This window comes from Haliotis rufescens, unplaced genomic scaffold (genome assembly GCF_023055435.1).
Source record: "Haliotis rufescens isolate VD_foot unplaced genomic scaffold, xgHalRufe1.0.p SCAF_27, whole genome shotgun sequence".
NCBI classification, from domain to species: domain Eukaryota; kingdom Metazoa; phylum Mollusca; class Gastropoda; order Lepetellida; family Haliotidae; genus Haliotis; species Haliotis rufescens.
Window position 1 is genome coordinate 6819490 of NW_025963968.1, and position 16020 is coordinate 6835509.

Sequence of the window (16020 nt, forward strand, 5' to 3'; positions counted from 1 at the left end):
TCAATTTGATATTTCTACTGACATAGCAGCGATATCTGACACGTTCATTTCGATGAGTAAGAACTTCCTGTTTCAAAATCATTCAAACAATTTCCTGACTAAATACGTTCACCAAATACAAGTACAGAGAAGATGCTTGTGAATACAACAGAGTGATCGTTCAACTAGAAGATGTTAGCGGATGTTCCAGGTAGGAATATGAGCCATGAAACATGAAACAACCCTCAACACCTCAAAGCTGACGAGTCATCTGGAGGTACACATGGACACCATCACGGACTTGTTGGTGGACGATCGTGCCAGAATTACACACAACAGGTGCTGATAAGACCAACATGTTCAGTTGTAACCTTTGGATCATGATCATGTTCAGATTCAGATTTCCGAACTACTTTGTGTACTTTCACGACTCATTATCTGGTCGTCCAAGTTAACAAGACAACATAAAAGTGTTGATATCTACACTTATACGGATCAATTTATCACGGACTTGGCGAGTATATCAGAGGGTATGAATTCCTGCACATTAAGTGGTGTGATTGGCAGAGGTTTTGGAGAAGGTAGCTTGTCATCAAACCTGAAGAAGAAACATAATTCAGTTTATTTCAGAATTATTCAGTGACCTTTATAAACAAACATCACGATCAATTTACATGAGTGTGGACCTTATTAATGTTTTGTATGATAGTGGATGGGAGTATATCGGGGATGCAGGCTCTAACATGCCAGCTGCCCAAGTGAGATATAGAGCAGAAATTTCTATTCATAAAGAATTAATTCCTTTGGTATACATGATTTGTTACATGAACTTCAGTCTTACTTACAGCGTCTGGAGAGGCAAGACCAGGTTCATGTGGTTGATGTGGTCGCTGACGGTAAAGGTGCAACTGAGGCTGATGGCAACTGAGACAGGATGGCAACTGAGACAGGATGGCAACTGAGACAAAATGGCAGTAGAGGATAGCCCTGAGGCAGGTGATCTTTCCGCGCTGCTTGTTTCGAATAAATTCGTCCTGGTACTTGGTGATGACACCTGAAGTGGAAATGATTTGTGTTAACACAAACGCCATATGTTACGAATACGAACATATGTTACTTGTCGAACGTCTTAGTTTCTCCTTTTGTAACACACACATATATATTTCTGCAAGTATCTTTGGAAATTGTATTCTTAATTGAACGTTTTATATCTAGAACGACTGATTGACTACTGACTTATTTCAACACATAAAATAAACGTCATCGTACTCGACATATATTGAGTCTTCGATTTGATACGCGTTTATACTCTGCATAAGTTCACTGAATGACAGTCCTTCGTTGCACATGTCGTCAATTTATGTTATTGTGATTGCATAATTTCTGAATCGAAAAAATATATACTCAAGCTCATAATTATAGTCACCCCTTCACCAAAATATATCGAGGGGTGACAATAGCATGTGTATGTATCAGAACAGTTCCTCTTGGACGAGAGGTCATGCGCCTGCTTCACATACAATTAACAAACTTTAATCCATTTACAAATTGTTCGAATGTTACTAGTGAGCAGAGAACAGAAGGTGTGTTATGTAAATGAAAAGACAGATAGGCGGACTTCTACTCCTTAAGAAAGGAAGGCTGTAGGTCCCGAATGTCTTGAGGAAGTAGTTTGGAATAGTGTCTATAATCGAGTCCTGTATTGTAACTATCAAAATGGGTGCAGTTTGAAACTCACCTTGTCACTTTCTCCCTTTCAAAATCCATCTTACTGGTAGACTGATACTGCCAACATCCTACTACAACACCGCACATGTCAAGGAAGAGACCTCTTCAACTCATAGTATCAAGGATATAATATATATTATCTGGGAGATGATTTAACCAAAAGGTATTTTGAGAGAGAGAAATTTGACACGCCCATTTCAACGTGAGTACAAACATATCCAAATACAAGTTCCAGACAAGATGCTTGTGAATACAACCGAGTCATCGTTCAACTGGAAGGTGTTAGCGGGTGTTTCAGGTAGGAATATGAGCCATGAAACATGAAACAACCCTCAACACCTAAGAGCTGCCGAGTCATCTGGGAGGTACACATGAACATCAAGGAGTTGTAAGTGGACGATCGTGACAAAAGCAGGACGCTGTACCAATGTCCATAAACAAATACAGTTCCTGATAACTCCAACATGCTAAGTTGTCATCTTTGGATTATGCTTGGTATGTGTAGGTTTCTGAAATACTTTATATCCATGTATCTTATCGTTGAAGTATTCAGAGTATATGAGAGGGTGTCAATTCCTGCACATGAAGCGGTGTTATTAGCTGAGGGTGTTGAAGCTAGCCGTGACCACCACCTGGAAAAGAAACAGTGTTTTTGTTAATTTCAGAATTATTTAGTAACGTTTATAAAACATATATGACGATCTATTCGCGTGTGCATGGTCCTTATCGAAGTTGTTGATAGTGGAAGGTCGAGTATGGGGAATGCATATACTGACAAAGCTGTTACAGTGGGATATGAAGTAGAAGTTAAAACTTGATTCCATATGATGGTAACAATGTTTGCCGGAAAGCATTAATTTCTATGACATAAATTATTGGTCTATGGCTTCTGTTTACGTACTGCATCTGGAGCGGTAACACCAGGTTGACGTGGTCGCTTTCGTTGAAGGAGGAACTGATTGCTGTATGGTTGATGGAGAGACCAGTGGCTGCTGGATGGTGATGCTGAGGCTTGTGCAACTGCACATGGATGGCATCTAGTGACAGCGTCTATCGTCGCCTTTTTCTTATAAACATTTGCTGTTCCCTTGTAACCACGCCTGAAGCGGTAAGGAGAAAGTTCAGTGACATGTGTAGAAACAACCAATTAAAGCACTAGCGTGGAAACACCCGTTACTTGTTCAATGTAAAGACTTATCTACATCTTCAAGAATCTACCAACACCGCCTTTAGAAACAATAACTTTGCAAATCAAAATGTCAATTTAAAGACATATTTGAAACGACTGCTTGACAAATGTGAATATATTTCAGCACATATCAAACAAGCTAATAAACGTTTCACCGTATTATATTCAGCATGCATTCAGAGTTTACTATTTGATTCGCTTTTTTTAATCCTGCATAAATCCACACTTTTACTGATTTCAGTTGATGTCAACAGTGTATTGTTTGACACACCAATTCCATATAAAATCAAATTCATGTTAACACATGGTGCGGTATTTTTCTCAGTGAACAAACCAGTTTCATCTTCGAGGAAAGCGAGCAGTAATGCAGGTTTTAAACTTTACTACTTTGGTGTGATGCCGATAAACCTAGAAAGATGATCAGGGCATATCAGGAATCTAACACACGATTATAGGCATCTGAGATGTGTAAGTGAGGCAGAATTACCATTGCATGTAGACTGGCGTTCTGCATCAGTCACTCCCTCATATTTCAGCAATATGTCAGCAAATATTTGACTGCCATTGAAACAGGGGTCGGTGGGATGGTAGAATGATCAACGCGGGCACAATCACACTTTGTAACTGGCCCTGAATGTATTCGACAGCAAGTATAATTTAGGTACTGGGTTACCTCGTCTGCCCTGGGACAGTCACCCCGAGAGAATGTAGAAGAAGCAGTAGTTGTAGCAGTATTAGTAATATAGGGTGAACTCCGTGAAATGTTTGTTTGTCTGTTTATCGCCACACTCAGCAATGTTCCAGCTATGGCGGCGGTCTGTAAATAATTGGGTCTGGACCAGATAATCCAGTGACTCTTCATGCTCATCGATCTCTACAATTGGAATACGATGACATTCATCAACCAAGTTAACGATCCTCACCACTTGATCATGTTAGTCGCCTCTTCACTGGGGGAAGTGTGGGTGAGTGAGTTGGGCATTGTGCTTGTATAGCATTATTCGACTGATATCAGGGCGGAGGACGAGAATGGGCTTAACACATGGAATAACATAACACGTTCTGTGTGACAACCCATCTGTAGCCAACTTAATTTTTGCTGTCTGCTGTATAGGCATGTAACCTCCACCTAACAAATATACGACATGACGTGCTACTGAATGTACTACTCTGTAATATCATATTTTGAATTGAATTAAAATAAAACAAAACAAACAAACATACTAGTCATTCCTCCTCCTAGCGTCATTTGCACCATTCCTGCCGGCTTACGCACACGGCCTCTTCTCTGCAATGAAAGAAAACAATACTTACACCTTTACTCTAGGCAAGGGTTCAACAGTCCCACTTACCAGGAATAATACGATGAGGAAAGCTCAGTGATAGACGATGCACGCTTACCACTTTGGTGAAACCCTCGAGCACATGGTATGGTGCTGACAATCCTAGTTTCTGGCGTGTCTAAGGAATATTGCAAGTCGGTACTTTACAAACCAGTGGTTCTACAATGCTTGATTACGGAAGTCAGTATTATTGTGAAATTCAAATTTATAATAGATGAAATAAAATCTTACCGAAGTCCTCTGTGCCTCCACCAAAACGCGCAACAGGTCCTGGTAGGGCTGCTGTTGTTGCTGCTGCTGTTGCTGCTGTTGCTGCTGTTGTCTTTCCCTCGCAAGTCGCTGCTGTCTCTCTCTTTGTTCCTGTTGTCTCTGCTGGTGCTGTTGCTGCTGTCTTTGCCGCTGCTGGTTGAGTGTTCTGTCTGAGCCGTTGGTCTCGGATATTATTTTGTGCCTGCGTCTGGGAGAAAAAAAAATACCCATTGAGAAACACGTATATCATTATAAGATACCTTTAAACTTTTTTTTACTTGGAGGAGTGGGTTGGCTTTTGTGGAAGTGTACGTGTTTCACAGACAATGATTTCTAAACGAATATTTGAGTCTTAGTTACATTTTCTGGTGTAGTGACTATCCTGACATTTCAAAAAGAATTAGTTTACTTTATTAAGGCAAACCGCAATTTCAAGGAAAACATCTTTAGATTCAAATTCATTTATTTACTCAAAACCACACTCGGTAGTACAAGATTACAGATAAAATTAACATTAGTTGATATTCATAGAACAATTTATGAAATTGTATACATACTTTGAATGTTATGTAACACTGCATCCAACAATACTCATACTGGGAATATGTGATTACAACTTCTAAATTTTGATAGAGGGAAAGATGAGTTTTGGTTTAGTAAGTGGTATTTCTCAAAGGAGGGCTCAGGTTTGATTATTCATATAGAACCAGATGTGATATTGCATCGCTATTCTTGAAGGAACTTATCCTTTAAAGAGTCTTCGACACGGTTTGTGAGCCACTTAGTCGTAACTAAATAAGGATTATCAATCACGTTACATAAACCACAGCACTTTAGTATATAAGTCATGCATTCTAACCACTTATAATGTTTTAATTTAGGACGAGAGGTCGGTCACATGACCTAGAAATTGACATTCATAAGTGTATGAACTACACAATTTGACGTTCATACGTTTTGTAACGATACTGTGTTCTTGACTGAAATAACAAAAAACTGACGGACTACTTCCACATTCCTTGGGGAACCCCTGCGAATAAATACAGAAGTGTTGTTTCTTGTCATTTAGACCATTTAATCTTGAAGTTAGCGTTTTAGCATACATTGGGACAGGTCAGAGAGTTTAATGGCATGTCCGTTCAAAGATATCCTCGCTACAACCCATCTTAAAGAACATGATATCAACATGATCCGTCTCAAGACTACAGTAACAGTCTACAGCAATATACGAATGTACCTTAGTATCTATTCGACACATCTTTACAATCACCTTTCAGTGATCGGCCAATTGATCAGTAATGACGAACACTTGTAATAGTCACCAGTTCATTAAAAACTTTGGATATCTCTGCAGTCACGTTTATCGTGTCGGGCATTGTGACGTCTCGTACTTGATGTAAGTGTATAACGACGCGCGGTCATTGTGACTGAGTTTGTTGTTAACAGACCTTTCTCGTCTACTGAGGATATTATTTGAAACTACTGACAAAAGTATACTACAAAGGTTGTTCCTGTTAAGCATACATAAGCTCATGTCACCTCTCGTTTTGTTGAACTATTTTATTCCGTGGTAAATCTGGTTGTTGTATGTCTGTCCGTATTAACATAAAGTCACACGTACTAAGTATGATTGTGTATAGATGAAAGTCTACGTCCTCTTAGGTCAAAAAAGTGTCATAAAAATTATAAGAATTGACTACAATTGTGTGAGTTCATTGGAGAAAGAACCTAAATATATAGAGAGGGCCAAACTGTATGAACGTTGGAGCTTGCGACTGACTATGAAGGTTCTATGAAATCTGGCTTTGCGTTTCATTTTTTAAAGAGTATATTTTACAGTACAATATTAGAAAAGGCCATACATCGCCAACAACTGAAGGAAGATCACCATGCTTGGACCACGTGTGGCTGGAATATTGCTGAGTGAGAAGTTAAACAACGAAAAAATAAATATCGAATATAATCACCATGTGATCGATATTGTGAGCAACGGTCCACGGCGTCGAGATGCGATGCAGGAAATCAATTAATACCTGTTCACATGCGCCTCTATACATATGTGTGTAGAAAAACCTACGTGAGTATACTTGTCATGTGAACGCGTTTACTGTGTATATTTACACCAGGAGCAAATTTGCATTTCTGGAGCAGGTGCAAATGTAAATTTGCACTGTGTGTATATGTTGCAATATGAACGTTTATGTTAACGTAAGAGGATAATCTAATTAATATCTGTCCTTTGCCAACAGCAAACAAATTGTCAACAGTTGCCAACTTTTATATCGTATATACAGAGTTGAGCGGACAGTGTTTTCTTTTGGTTTCAAGGAGTCAAAACTTTGTGTACAATTTAAATCAAACACATGCTGCTTTACGCGAAGATTTTCGGTGAAGTAACTTCTCATTCAACTTTGATTGGAAAACAACCTGTTTCGTGTTGAAAGTCGTATACAGACTGACGAATATGTGTGCCTTACACAATTTACATACTTTGTTTAAACACCTTAGTTGATTTTCATGTGAACTCATAGTTAATTTACATATACACACGTATGTATAGTTACACATGTGGAAAATGACTTACATTAGTAAATGTTGTGCATGTGAACGGGGTATTAGTCACCTAGCCTGATCACCCGATCCACTGAGTCACCTCTAACGACCAGCATGAGTTGCTGTGGGCCATTCTATCCCGGTATCCCAAAGATATGTTTTTGTGGAACACTGTTATGCACAGGAATGTTGAATATGAGGTATAACTGAAATGCTTAGGGAAGGAAGAAAAAGCGATGGTGGGGCTGAACCCTACAATATCAAGGACGATTAATTCAGGCATCTGTGGCTACATGGCAAGAGAGTTATTCAAAATAGATGAATCTTACACTGTCAATGAGAATTAACTTCATAATATACTCACAGTTGGACCCCTCTGTGAAGCCAAAGTGCCTAAAGTCACTGTCGCCGACGTGGAGCGTGTCGCCGACGTGGAGGGTGCCGCCGACGCTGTCAACGGGAAACCCTAAAAAGGAATGTAAGAGTTGATATTATCTTCATGTGAACACAGACAGTTTACGTGTTCGTTATGCATATTGTACAGCGTGCGTGGACACTCCAGGTGGCCCAAACAAATGTTTTCCAGTAAGCATGCCTGTTACCGACCCTAAAACATACCTTGTTTCTTCAGGAAGATTTATATTCAAGAATATATAACTACTAACTTTATGACGGGGGTCTGTAAACAATCGAGTCTGGGCGAGACAATCCAGTGATTGACATCATGATCATCGATCTAAAGCAATTGGGATACAATGACATGCATCAACCAAGTCAGCGAGCTTGACTACCCGATATCTTTAGTCGCCTCTCACGACAAGCATGGGTTCCTGAAGACCTATTCCACCCCGGATCTTCACGGGTCTAACAAAGTATAACCCTGACAATAAAACAACGCTTAGTAATCAATGTGAATTATGAACTGAATGTCAAAACCTTCATTTTGCCTTAGCTTATTTCCTAAGTACATGTACGCTGGAATACGAATTCATGTGCACATCTCTCGTTTTCATAAATATGAAGTTCCGAGAACTGATTACAATACATCTAGTAGTTCTATTAATAGTCGAAGAGAATATCTTGCGGTTCAGAGACTCGATTACGTCATTGTGCAGACAGAAGACGTATGACCAACACTGTATTTACGGCCTGTGTCAACATCAAGGTGTCACGCCACCACAAGACTATTATGCTGTTCACATTTGTGTTAAACCTGAATTCATTCTTGTTTCTGACTTAATTTACCTTCAGTATTCTGTTTTCCTCCTTAATCTTGCGATTCTCCTCCTTAACCTCGCGGTTCTCCTCCCGGAGTCGCCGGTTCTCTTCCCTCAACCGGAGCAGCTCGGCCTCGACAAGCTGCCACAATAAATTAGGATGTCAGCCAATTGTAAATATAAATATTTCACTTATATATTCAAATTGTAAGTACATATACGATATAACTGAATCACAACATATAATAGGCGGTAGGGTAGCCTGGTTGTTAAAGTGTACGCATAAATATGCTGATCGATGTTCGATTCCTCACGTTGATTTATTTTGGAGAACGAAACACAATCATTATATACATATTACACACACGAGTAGAACGGGTTGTATGGGTTGAATCAGAAAATATATACAAAAAACAACTGTTTGCTCACATTCATTGGGGCCGGCGCCGGCCCTCGTTGACGTGTTGCCACTGTGACTGCGGGTGTAGATGACATCGGGGTGGCAAAAGGGGTCGACGACGAGGGCGTCTGGTTAGCAACAGTCGCCTGTGGTGCCTGCGTCGGCTGCACAAGCTGGGGTCCCTGCGGTGGTTGCATAGCCGGGGGTCCCTGGGGTGGTTGCAAAGCCGGGGGTCCCTGGGATGGCTGCTGCATCAACCCGAGCGATCTAAAGAAAGACGACATACCTGGTAGTAAATAATGACAATGATACAAATTTGCGAAAAGCGTAAGAACGAAGCGATAAACGACAATCGTGACAGTCCTGGGGAAGTATCTGTGTTTTAAAGTGAGCTATTAGGGGGCAGCCATTTGATTTTCAAAGGGGTGTGGGGGTGGATTTTGATTTTTGAGACCCTCATATTATTTAATGTTTAGAAACCCCAATAGTTGTTCCAAAACAAACCTCAACACAGACATCTTGATGCGTCAATACAAAAAAGGACACCTTATATATTTTCAGTAATATAGGGGCTTGATTATTATATGAAAACTCCCCACCCCCTACCTCCCTGAAAATTAAATGGCTGCTCCCTGAACCCCGGCCCGGCCAAAGAGCATGTGACCGGGGACTAGCAGCAGTAACTTCTCGTGAAGTTCAAGCATATAATCAAATCACGAGGACATTGAACAATGGGTCCTCAGTGAGATGTCGCCAAGCTCCCACCCTATCGGACAGAGTTATGCAACACCGTCCCCGCTGGACGTGCCGGACGTGCGGCACACGTGTAACAAGCCTTGGAAATCAACATGGTGTCTAAAACCATTGCACACACACTATGTTACCAATAATCGTATTTGCAGTTGATCATTCTTGAATCTTTTGTAGATGGTCCCATACTTCAACCTCCACAATTAATAAGGTGTTGCTGCAAAATTGAGTCAGTATTGTCCGACCAGCTATGCTTTTTAACTTTGTACCTGCCATGCTTGTCAACTTTAATGGAATGTGTTTCGGACGTCAAGAGATAAACCATTTCGGAAATAAACAACCCTCTACTTTAGATTGATATGAAACTTGTTAATTTGCTTTGAGTTATTTTGTGTTTAAGTAATTTTCAACGGGGTGCACAATTAAAACAATTGAAAATATCGTATTTTAATTATAAAGATTTAGTGACATATGTTAAGATACATATTTCATGAACAGTGACATAAACTGTTAAATATCAAGTGTAATAGACGCACAGTGTTTACATGTAGGTTTATCTTTTAATACTGCACAGAGAACAGCAACCAGAAACGTGGGTAAACGAATCGTTATTTAATTAAACGTGTCGAGCGGAATCCAACAGAAGGCGGTTGCTTCTTTTGTGAAGGCGTGCGTCCCGTGGACACACCAGAAACCTATCATTGTGGGTTCGAATCCCGGTTCGCATCGATCAGGTTTGTAGATTTGTCAACACTATACCATATGCTGGTGGGAGACACCAAAGTGGCAAACGTCTGAGACCTCTATCACTTCAAGATGTCCCCCAACACTGAGATGGCACGCCTTGATTTAACTGCAATACTGTTCAAAGCGGAGTTAAATTCAACTCACTGACTTACACTACAACAATATGAACACCTGCTTCAACTGCTGCTACTTCAACTGCTGCAACTACGAGTACTACTGCTTCTGTCACTACTACGACTACTTCTACTACTAATGCTACTACTACTACTACTACTACTACTACTACTACTACTACTACTACCTCCTGTGAAGATCCGGGGTAGAATAGGTCTTCAGCAACCCATGCTGGCCGTAAAAGGCGACTATGCTTGTCGTAAGAGGCGACTAACGGGATCGGGTGGTCAGGTTCGCTGACTCGGTTGATGTCGATCCCTATTGCGCGGATCGATGCTCATGTTGTCATCGACTGGATTGTCTGGTCCTGACTCGATCACTTATAGACCGCCGTCAGAGAGCTGGAATATTGCTGAGTGCGGCGTTCAACAACAAACAAAGAAACTACTACTACTACTACTACTACTACTACTACTACTACTACTACTAATGCTACGCATACTACTACTACTACTTACATGAGTTTGGTTTGAGAAGTCGTTTACCTCAATTTATATCACAATTTTTATAGGACAGGCAATTTCGTGTCCGAGTTGGTCCCACCCTGTCTGTCTATTATAATCAGGATCAGGGTGTCCCGCAAAACAGTATTTTGTCTGTCACGTTATTCAGTATAGAAATAGGTGTGGTGAGGTGAAATGAGGTTCAACGTCGCGTTCAAGATTATTGCACTTATATAGCGACATGCATGCACATGTGTTTTTGTGGCTGCTTGTACTAGTCCGGGCTGATGCCGATTTATTGTGCTAGCCCACTGAGATACCATGCCGAAGTTTAACATGAATACACGACACAGACACAGTATACTGACTCCGAGCCGACCAGTCCTTGTTTTAGCCCCTCAATGCCGAGCACCAGACAGGGCAACAACAAGTTCCATCCTTTAACGTCTTTTGGTATGACGCGGCCGGGAATCGATCCCCGAACCTTCCGCTCTCCAGGCGGACGCTCTACCACTAAGCCACGGAGGCGGTCTAGTTTAAAACTAAATAGTCTTTCAAAGGTTTTAACTGAATCAGTAGATGGATCGATTTTCGTGGATGATTTTAATTATAATGTTCTTGTGGAAAAATATGCATACAATAGAGAGGCAGTTACAAATCTGTCTCAATAAAATTCATAAATGGTCCCTTGAAAACGGGTTCACATTTTTCAAATAAAAAACTAACTGTTTTCATTTCTGCAGAAAATATAAGCCGCATAAGGACCCTGAAGGGATAACTATTTCAAAATTTCATTCTTAAAGGATCTTTTTAATCTAAGTTCTCATTTAATCATCGGTTTCTTAAAGGAAATTTGAGTTATTTAATAAATTGGAATTGATATGTTTGGTATATAATCAGGTTTTTGAATAAATTAAATAACTGAGATTGTTAATGGCGGTATCCTGAAAGGGAGTTGAGGTAGTGTAAAATTAATGTCCCCCTGAGAGGGTTTGTAAGATCACGTCCTTCAATGTATATATATTTCTACCATGTTTTTGAATCATCGCATATGTGTTGTTTTAATGTTTGTCTAGATTTGTCAGCTATCGCCAACAACTGAAGGGATGATGTAAATCCTGCTGAGGTCCATGCAGGTAGTAAAAGTCCCCATGGTCCCTTGTGTGGTGATCTACCTTTAGTTGTAAGCGATCTATTGCCCGTTTTGATATTGTGTTGTAGAATGTTAATTTATTTGTACATACTCTCTAACTAGTTTTACGTAAATCTGTTATTTACTAGTTATTATACTGTCCTTCGACGACAGAGATTTATATAGTTTAATCATATATTGTCAAATTTTGTCTCGTCACGATATGGCTGAAAAATTGTCGATGTGGCGTTAAACTTTAACTCACTCACCTAGTTTAATATCTAGTGTGGGCTTCTGGATTAGTTTACTTATAATGTAGATGGTGGTTTGATTAGTCCTTGTTTGGGTCATTGCTTCCTCTCTTGTTTAAACCCAAGCCTTGTTTTCATTGCCTTGTTCAAACTGTGCACTTTTCATCCATCTTTAGGATTCAGTCAACACCACCTGTTGTCCATGTTCAGTCTCAGTGCTTATAGTGTCATGTTGTGCTTTAGAAGTTTAATACGGTTAAAGTCCGGGGGAATTTGTCTGATACCCCATCGTTGATGTTTGTACAACTCATTGTCTTTACCAATCATTTTGTACATGCTGTAACTGTCAGTGGGGATAGGGATTATCATGATGATTCATAGACGGTAGTTAAAACATACCCATAAGGTTTTATGTTTTTCCTCAACCATTTTTTGTTTAAATGGCAGTTAAATATCCATAGGCCGTTAAATATCCATAATGTTTCTGGGATTATTTTCCCCCATCATTCATTGCTGTACATATTTATGTGTTAATGGTATGCTGCCAAATACTGTTTCTGATGCTCAGAAGCATAAGTCATATACACGAATGCATCCCATGCTGGATCAGTAATGACTGATGCTCAGTCAAGCACTCTATGCGGGTAGTTGCTCCCAATGCTTGGGCATGTAATTTGTGCTGGTTGAAGTTCAAGAAGGCAAGGCCGAAATATACTGAACAACAAAAGTTCCTGTGACATTGAAAAGATTTAATGCAAAGTTATTTTTTTTTTTATCAGATCTGAAACAATTTCGGTTTGCAACAGATAAAAGACTCCTGTAAGTGTTCAAATGGTGTAATTTGCCATACTGACTTCAGAATATGCGTGATTTCATAAAATACATGAACATGCCAAAATGTCAATTTACAAAATCAATAGCGTGTGTGTCCACATCTGGTTGCGATGCAAGCAACACATCTTCGTCTCATGGAATGGACCAGGCGTCGCACAAAGTCATGTGGGATATCTGCTGGAGCACGTTTCGAAGTTTCTGGAGTGTCTGTGGAACACTTGGTTGACGTCGAAGGCGCCGATCCATCTCATCCCACATGTGCTCGATTGGTGAGAGATCAGGGGAGCGAGCCGGCCAGGGGATGACATTCACGTTATTTTGTTGAAGAGAATCCTGAACAAAGTCGAGCAATATGAGGCGTACCGATATTCTTCCGTGACACAATGATTGACGTAACGTTCACCTCGACGTCGGTACACTCGAATCCGTCAATCGCTGTGGCTGAGGTGAAAACGAGACTCGTCAGTGAATAGAACTTGTCCCTATTTCATGGCCGTCCAGCGTAGACGCTGTCTGCACCACTGTAGACGTGCTTGACGGTGGTTTCCTGTCAAAATGGGACGTCTGGCGGGTTTCTGGCGACAATCCCTGCCGACAATCATCTGAGGCGACGACGTACGGTGTGTGAAGATATTCGTCGAAGGCCAGGGATGCTTTTTGCAGTCACTATTGCTGGCTGGAATCGATTTCGTAGGTGTGTTGTTCAAATCCAGTTGTCTTGTCAATGTTTGGTTACGCGTGGCCTGCCACTCCGAGGATGGTCTCTGACTGCATTCGTCTGTTGCCAACGTTGCCATTGACACCAAATGGTGTTTCTGTGGACGTTAAATTGTCTTGCAACATCACGTTGACTCGATCCTGCTTCAAGCAGACGCTCATTTTCGGACAGGCGTGGCATTTCGTAATGTTGAATAATTGCGAAATTTTGTTGTTTTTCTGAGTGGATGTTGTCAGCACGATGGTAAACAATGCATATGGAATCCCGTTAACGCACATGTTTTTATACCCATTCTTGGGTAGTGAAATGCATGGGGCTTGCATAAAAGTCGACTTTTGCATGGAATGCATGCTTTTCTGTAGCAGTTGCGTTTTTGTGGCTTGATTCCATACATGCACTACAATATTGAAAACCAAACTTTACTTGTTTGAAAATACACTAAAATATTGGTGGACCAGGAACTTTTGTTGTTGAGTATATTAAAACGAACATATTTCTTTAACGTTTTTCTTTACTTAGAAGCAGTAGAATATCCACACTTGTATACAGCATATATACATGCTTATCCTTTTTGTCATCACTGATTTTCAATGATCCAGTCATATAATTGTCACCACTATTTTGCCTTTTACGCACAATATAGTCCATTGGTTCGTCACTGGCGATGATAAATTCATAAATATGGAAAGGGTTTTGCAACAAACCTCAAATCCGCATCAGTCCTATTCGTTTAATCATGTGCCATCAGTGCCTCAGACAAGTTGCACGAAACAAGATGACAACCCTGATCTGTGATGTGGTTCAACATGAACCTGTACCTTTTCTAGGAATGAGCCTGATGGTACAACTTGATTGCCAATGGAACTGGAGCATGGCTGATCATCAATTTGTCAGGCTGCAGACAAGCCGACTATGTTGCGGGATATGATTTGACCTGTCAAATTTGAGATTTCACGGATTAGATGCCAGCGTGTGAAAGAACGTGACAGTTGTGGCCCCAAAACAGTGTTTCGTGTATGACTTGTGCGTGTTCTGAAATGAATTTCATCATGTTTGATTAGTTGTTTGGATCAAGTATATGTTCAGTGACTTCAGTGATGTCAGGACATTTTGTTCGTGGCCTTTTGAAGGGAGGAGTGTTTTCTCATGCACTTTCAAATCCCCTCCTGTCAAATACTTACGGTGGTATTGCCGTAGATGGCTTGTGAAGGTTTGTGAACCACAAATTGTCATGGAAGAAATTTTTCAAACTCGTTTTATAATGTTATATTTTACATTTATTGTCGGTTGTTTCAATGAAGAAATTACCTGTCCCAAACAGTTTCATAAACTTTATCGTCTTTTTTGGAAAATATATGCCTTCGTTAAGTCTTGTAATCTCATCGTCGAGGCGTTCAGGGTTACGACCTAGAACATCATATCGTGGCCAAATACATCCAATAACAAACTTCCGTATAAGCTCTATTAGACGCAAGTCCGTCTTGTATAAGAGACCCAGCGTGTAATAATGGCTATATCGATACGTTGCACAGTTTCTATGGGTAATCAATTGATATGTATGCTATCGAACTATTTATACGCTCGTATCTTGTGTGAAGAGGCTTAATATATTTAAAAGGTGTTTCCGTAGCAAAAAAAGCCTCTTTTCAACCAATCAGAATCAAGGATTCTTCAATGTCATGGCAGAATGAAAAAATAGAAATGTCCAAAAATAAGAGCATTTGCATTTAGATCTTTATATCGTCGGTTTTGCATCATAGCAGTATTCATTAGATACACATTAACAAAGTACGTACAGTGGATGTCTCATTCCATTGTTAAACCTGTTTAAACATATGGTCAGCAAGACCGTTTTTAAACAAACGTTCGCTGCATTAATACAATCAAATCAACCCTACTTAGGTTTCATATAAGTGTAGATGTCTACGACTGATAAAATTGTTAGTATACTTGTATAAAAAAACCTCCTCACTCACTCACTCTTGCATGCTTTACCATTTGTACCGAGTTGGTGTCCAGATCACACACATAATTGATTCATCGGAGTACGATAACTCGCAGTCATCTTAATCACAAAGACTGGCCACACAATTGCTACTGACAAGCACGAGGCACCCATGACCTCTTCAGAACTGTGATCCTTATGGACCAATGGAAGAAAAATAACATCAGTAGCTAAACTATCAGAAACCATGAGAAGAACCAATTACGTTTCAGTGAATGGGCGCCGACTCGTGGACACATATATCTAAATCGGTACCATATATTCATTTGATAGAAATAACATTGTATATGAGAGGAACAAAAGTCATA

The 16020-nt window shown here is 40.1% G+C and overlaps 1 protein-coding gene across 1 annotated transcript; it reads right to left on the reverse strand.

Moving 5' to 3' along the window:
• Nucleotides 1-571: 571 nt before the first annotated feature.
• Nucleotides 572-8942, reverse strand: LOC125384135 (ras-interacting protein RIP3-like). The gene is made up of 8 exons (XM_048402568.1): nt 8688-8942; nt 8287-8400; nt 7406-7507; nt 5490-5518; nt 4471-4696; nt 4121-4184; nt 825-1033; nt 572-577 (listed from the first exon to the last, which is right to left on the reverse strand). The coding sequence occupies exons 1-8, from the start codon at nt 8940-8942 to the stop codon at nt 572-574; spliced, it is 1005 nt and encodes a 334-aa protein (XP_048258525.1).
• Between the last annotated feature and the right edge of the window lie 7078 nt (nt 8943-16020).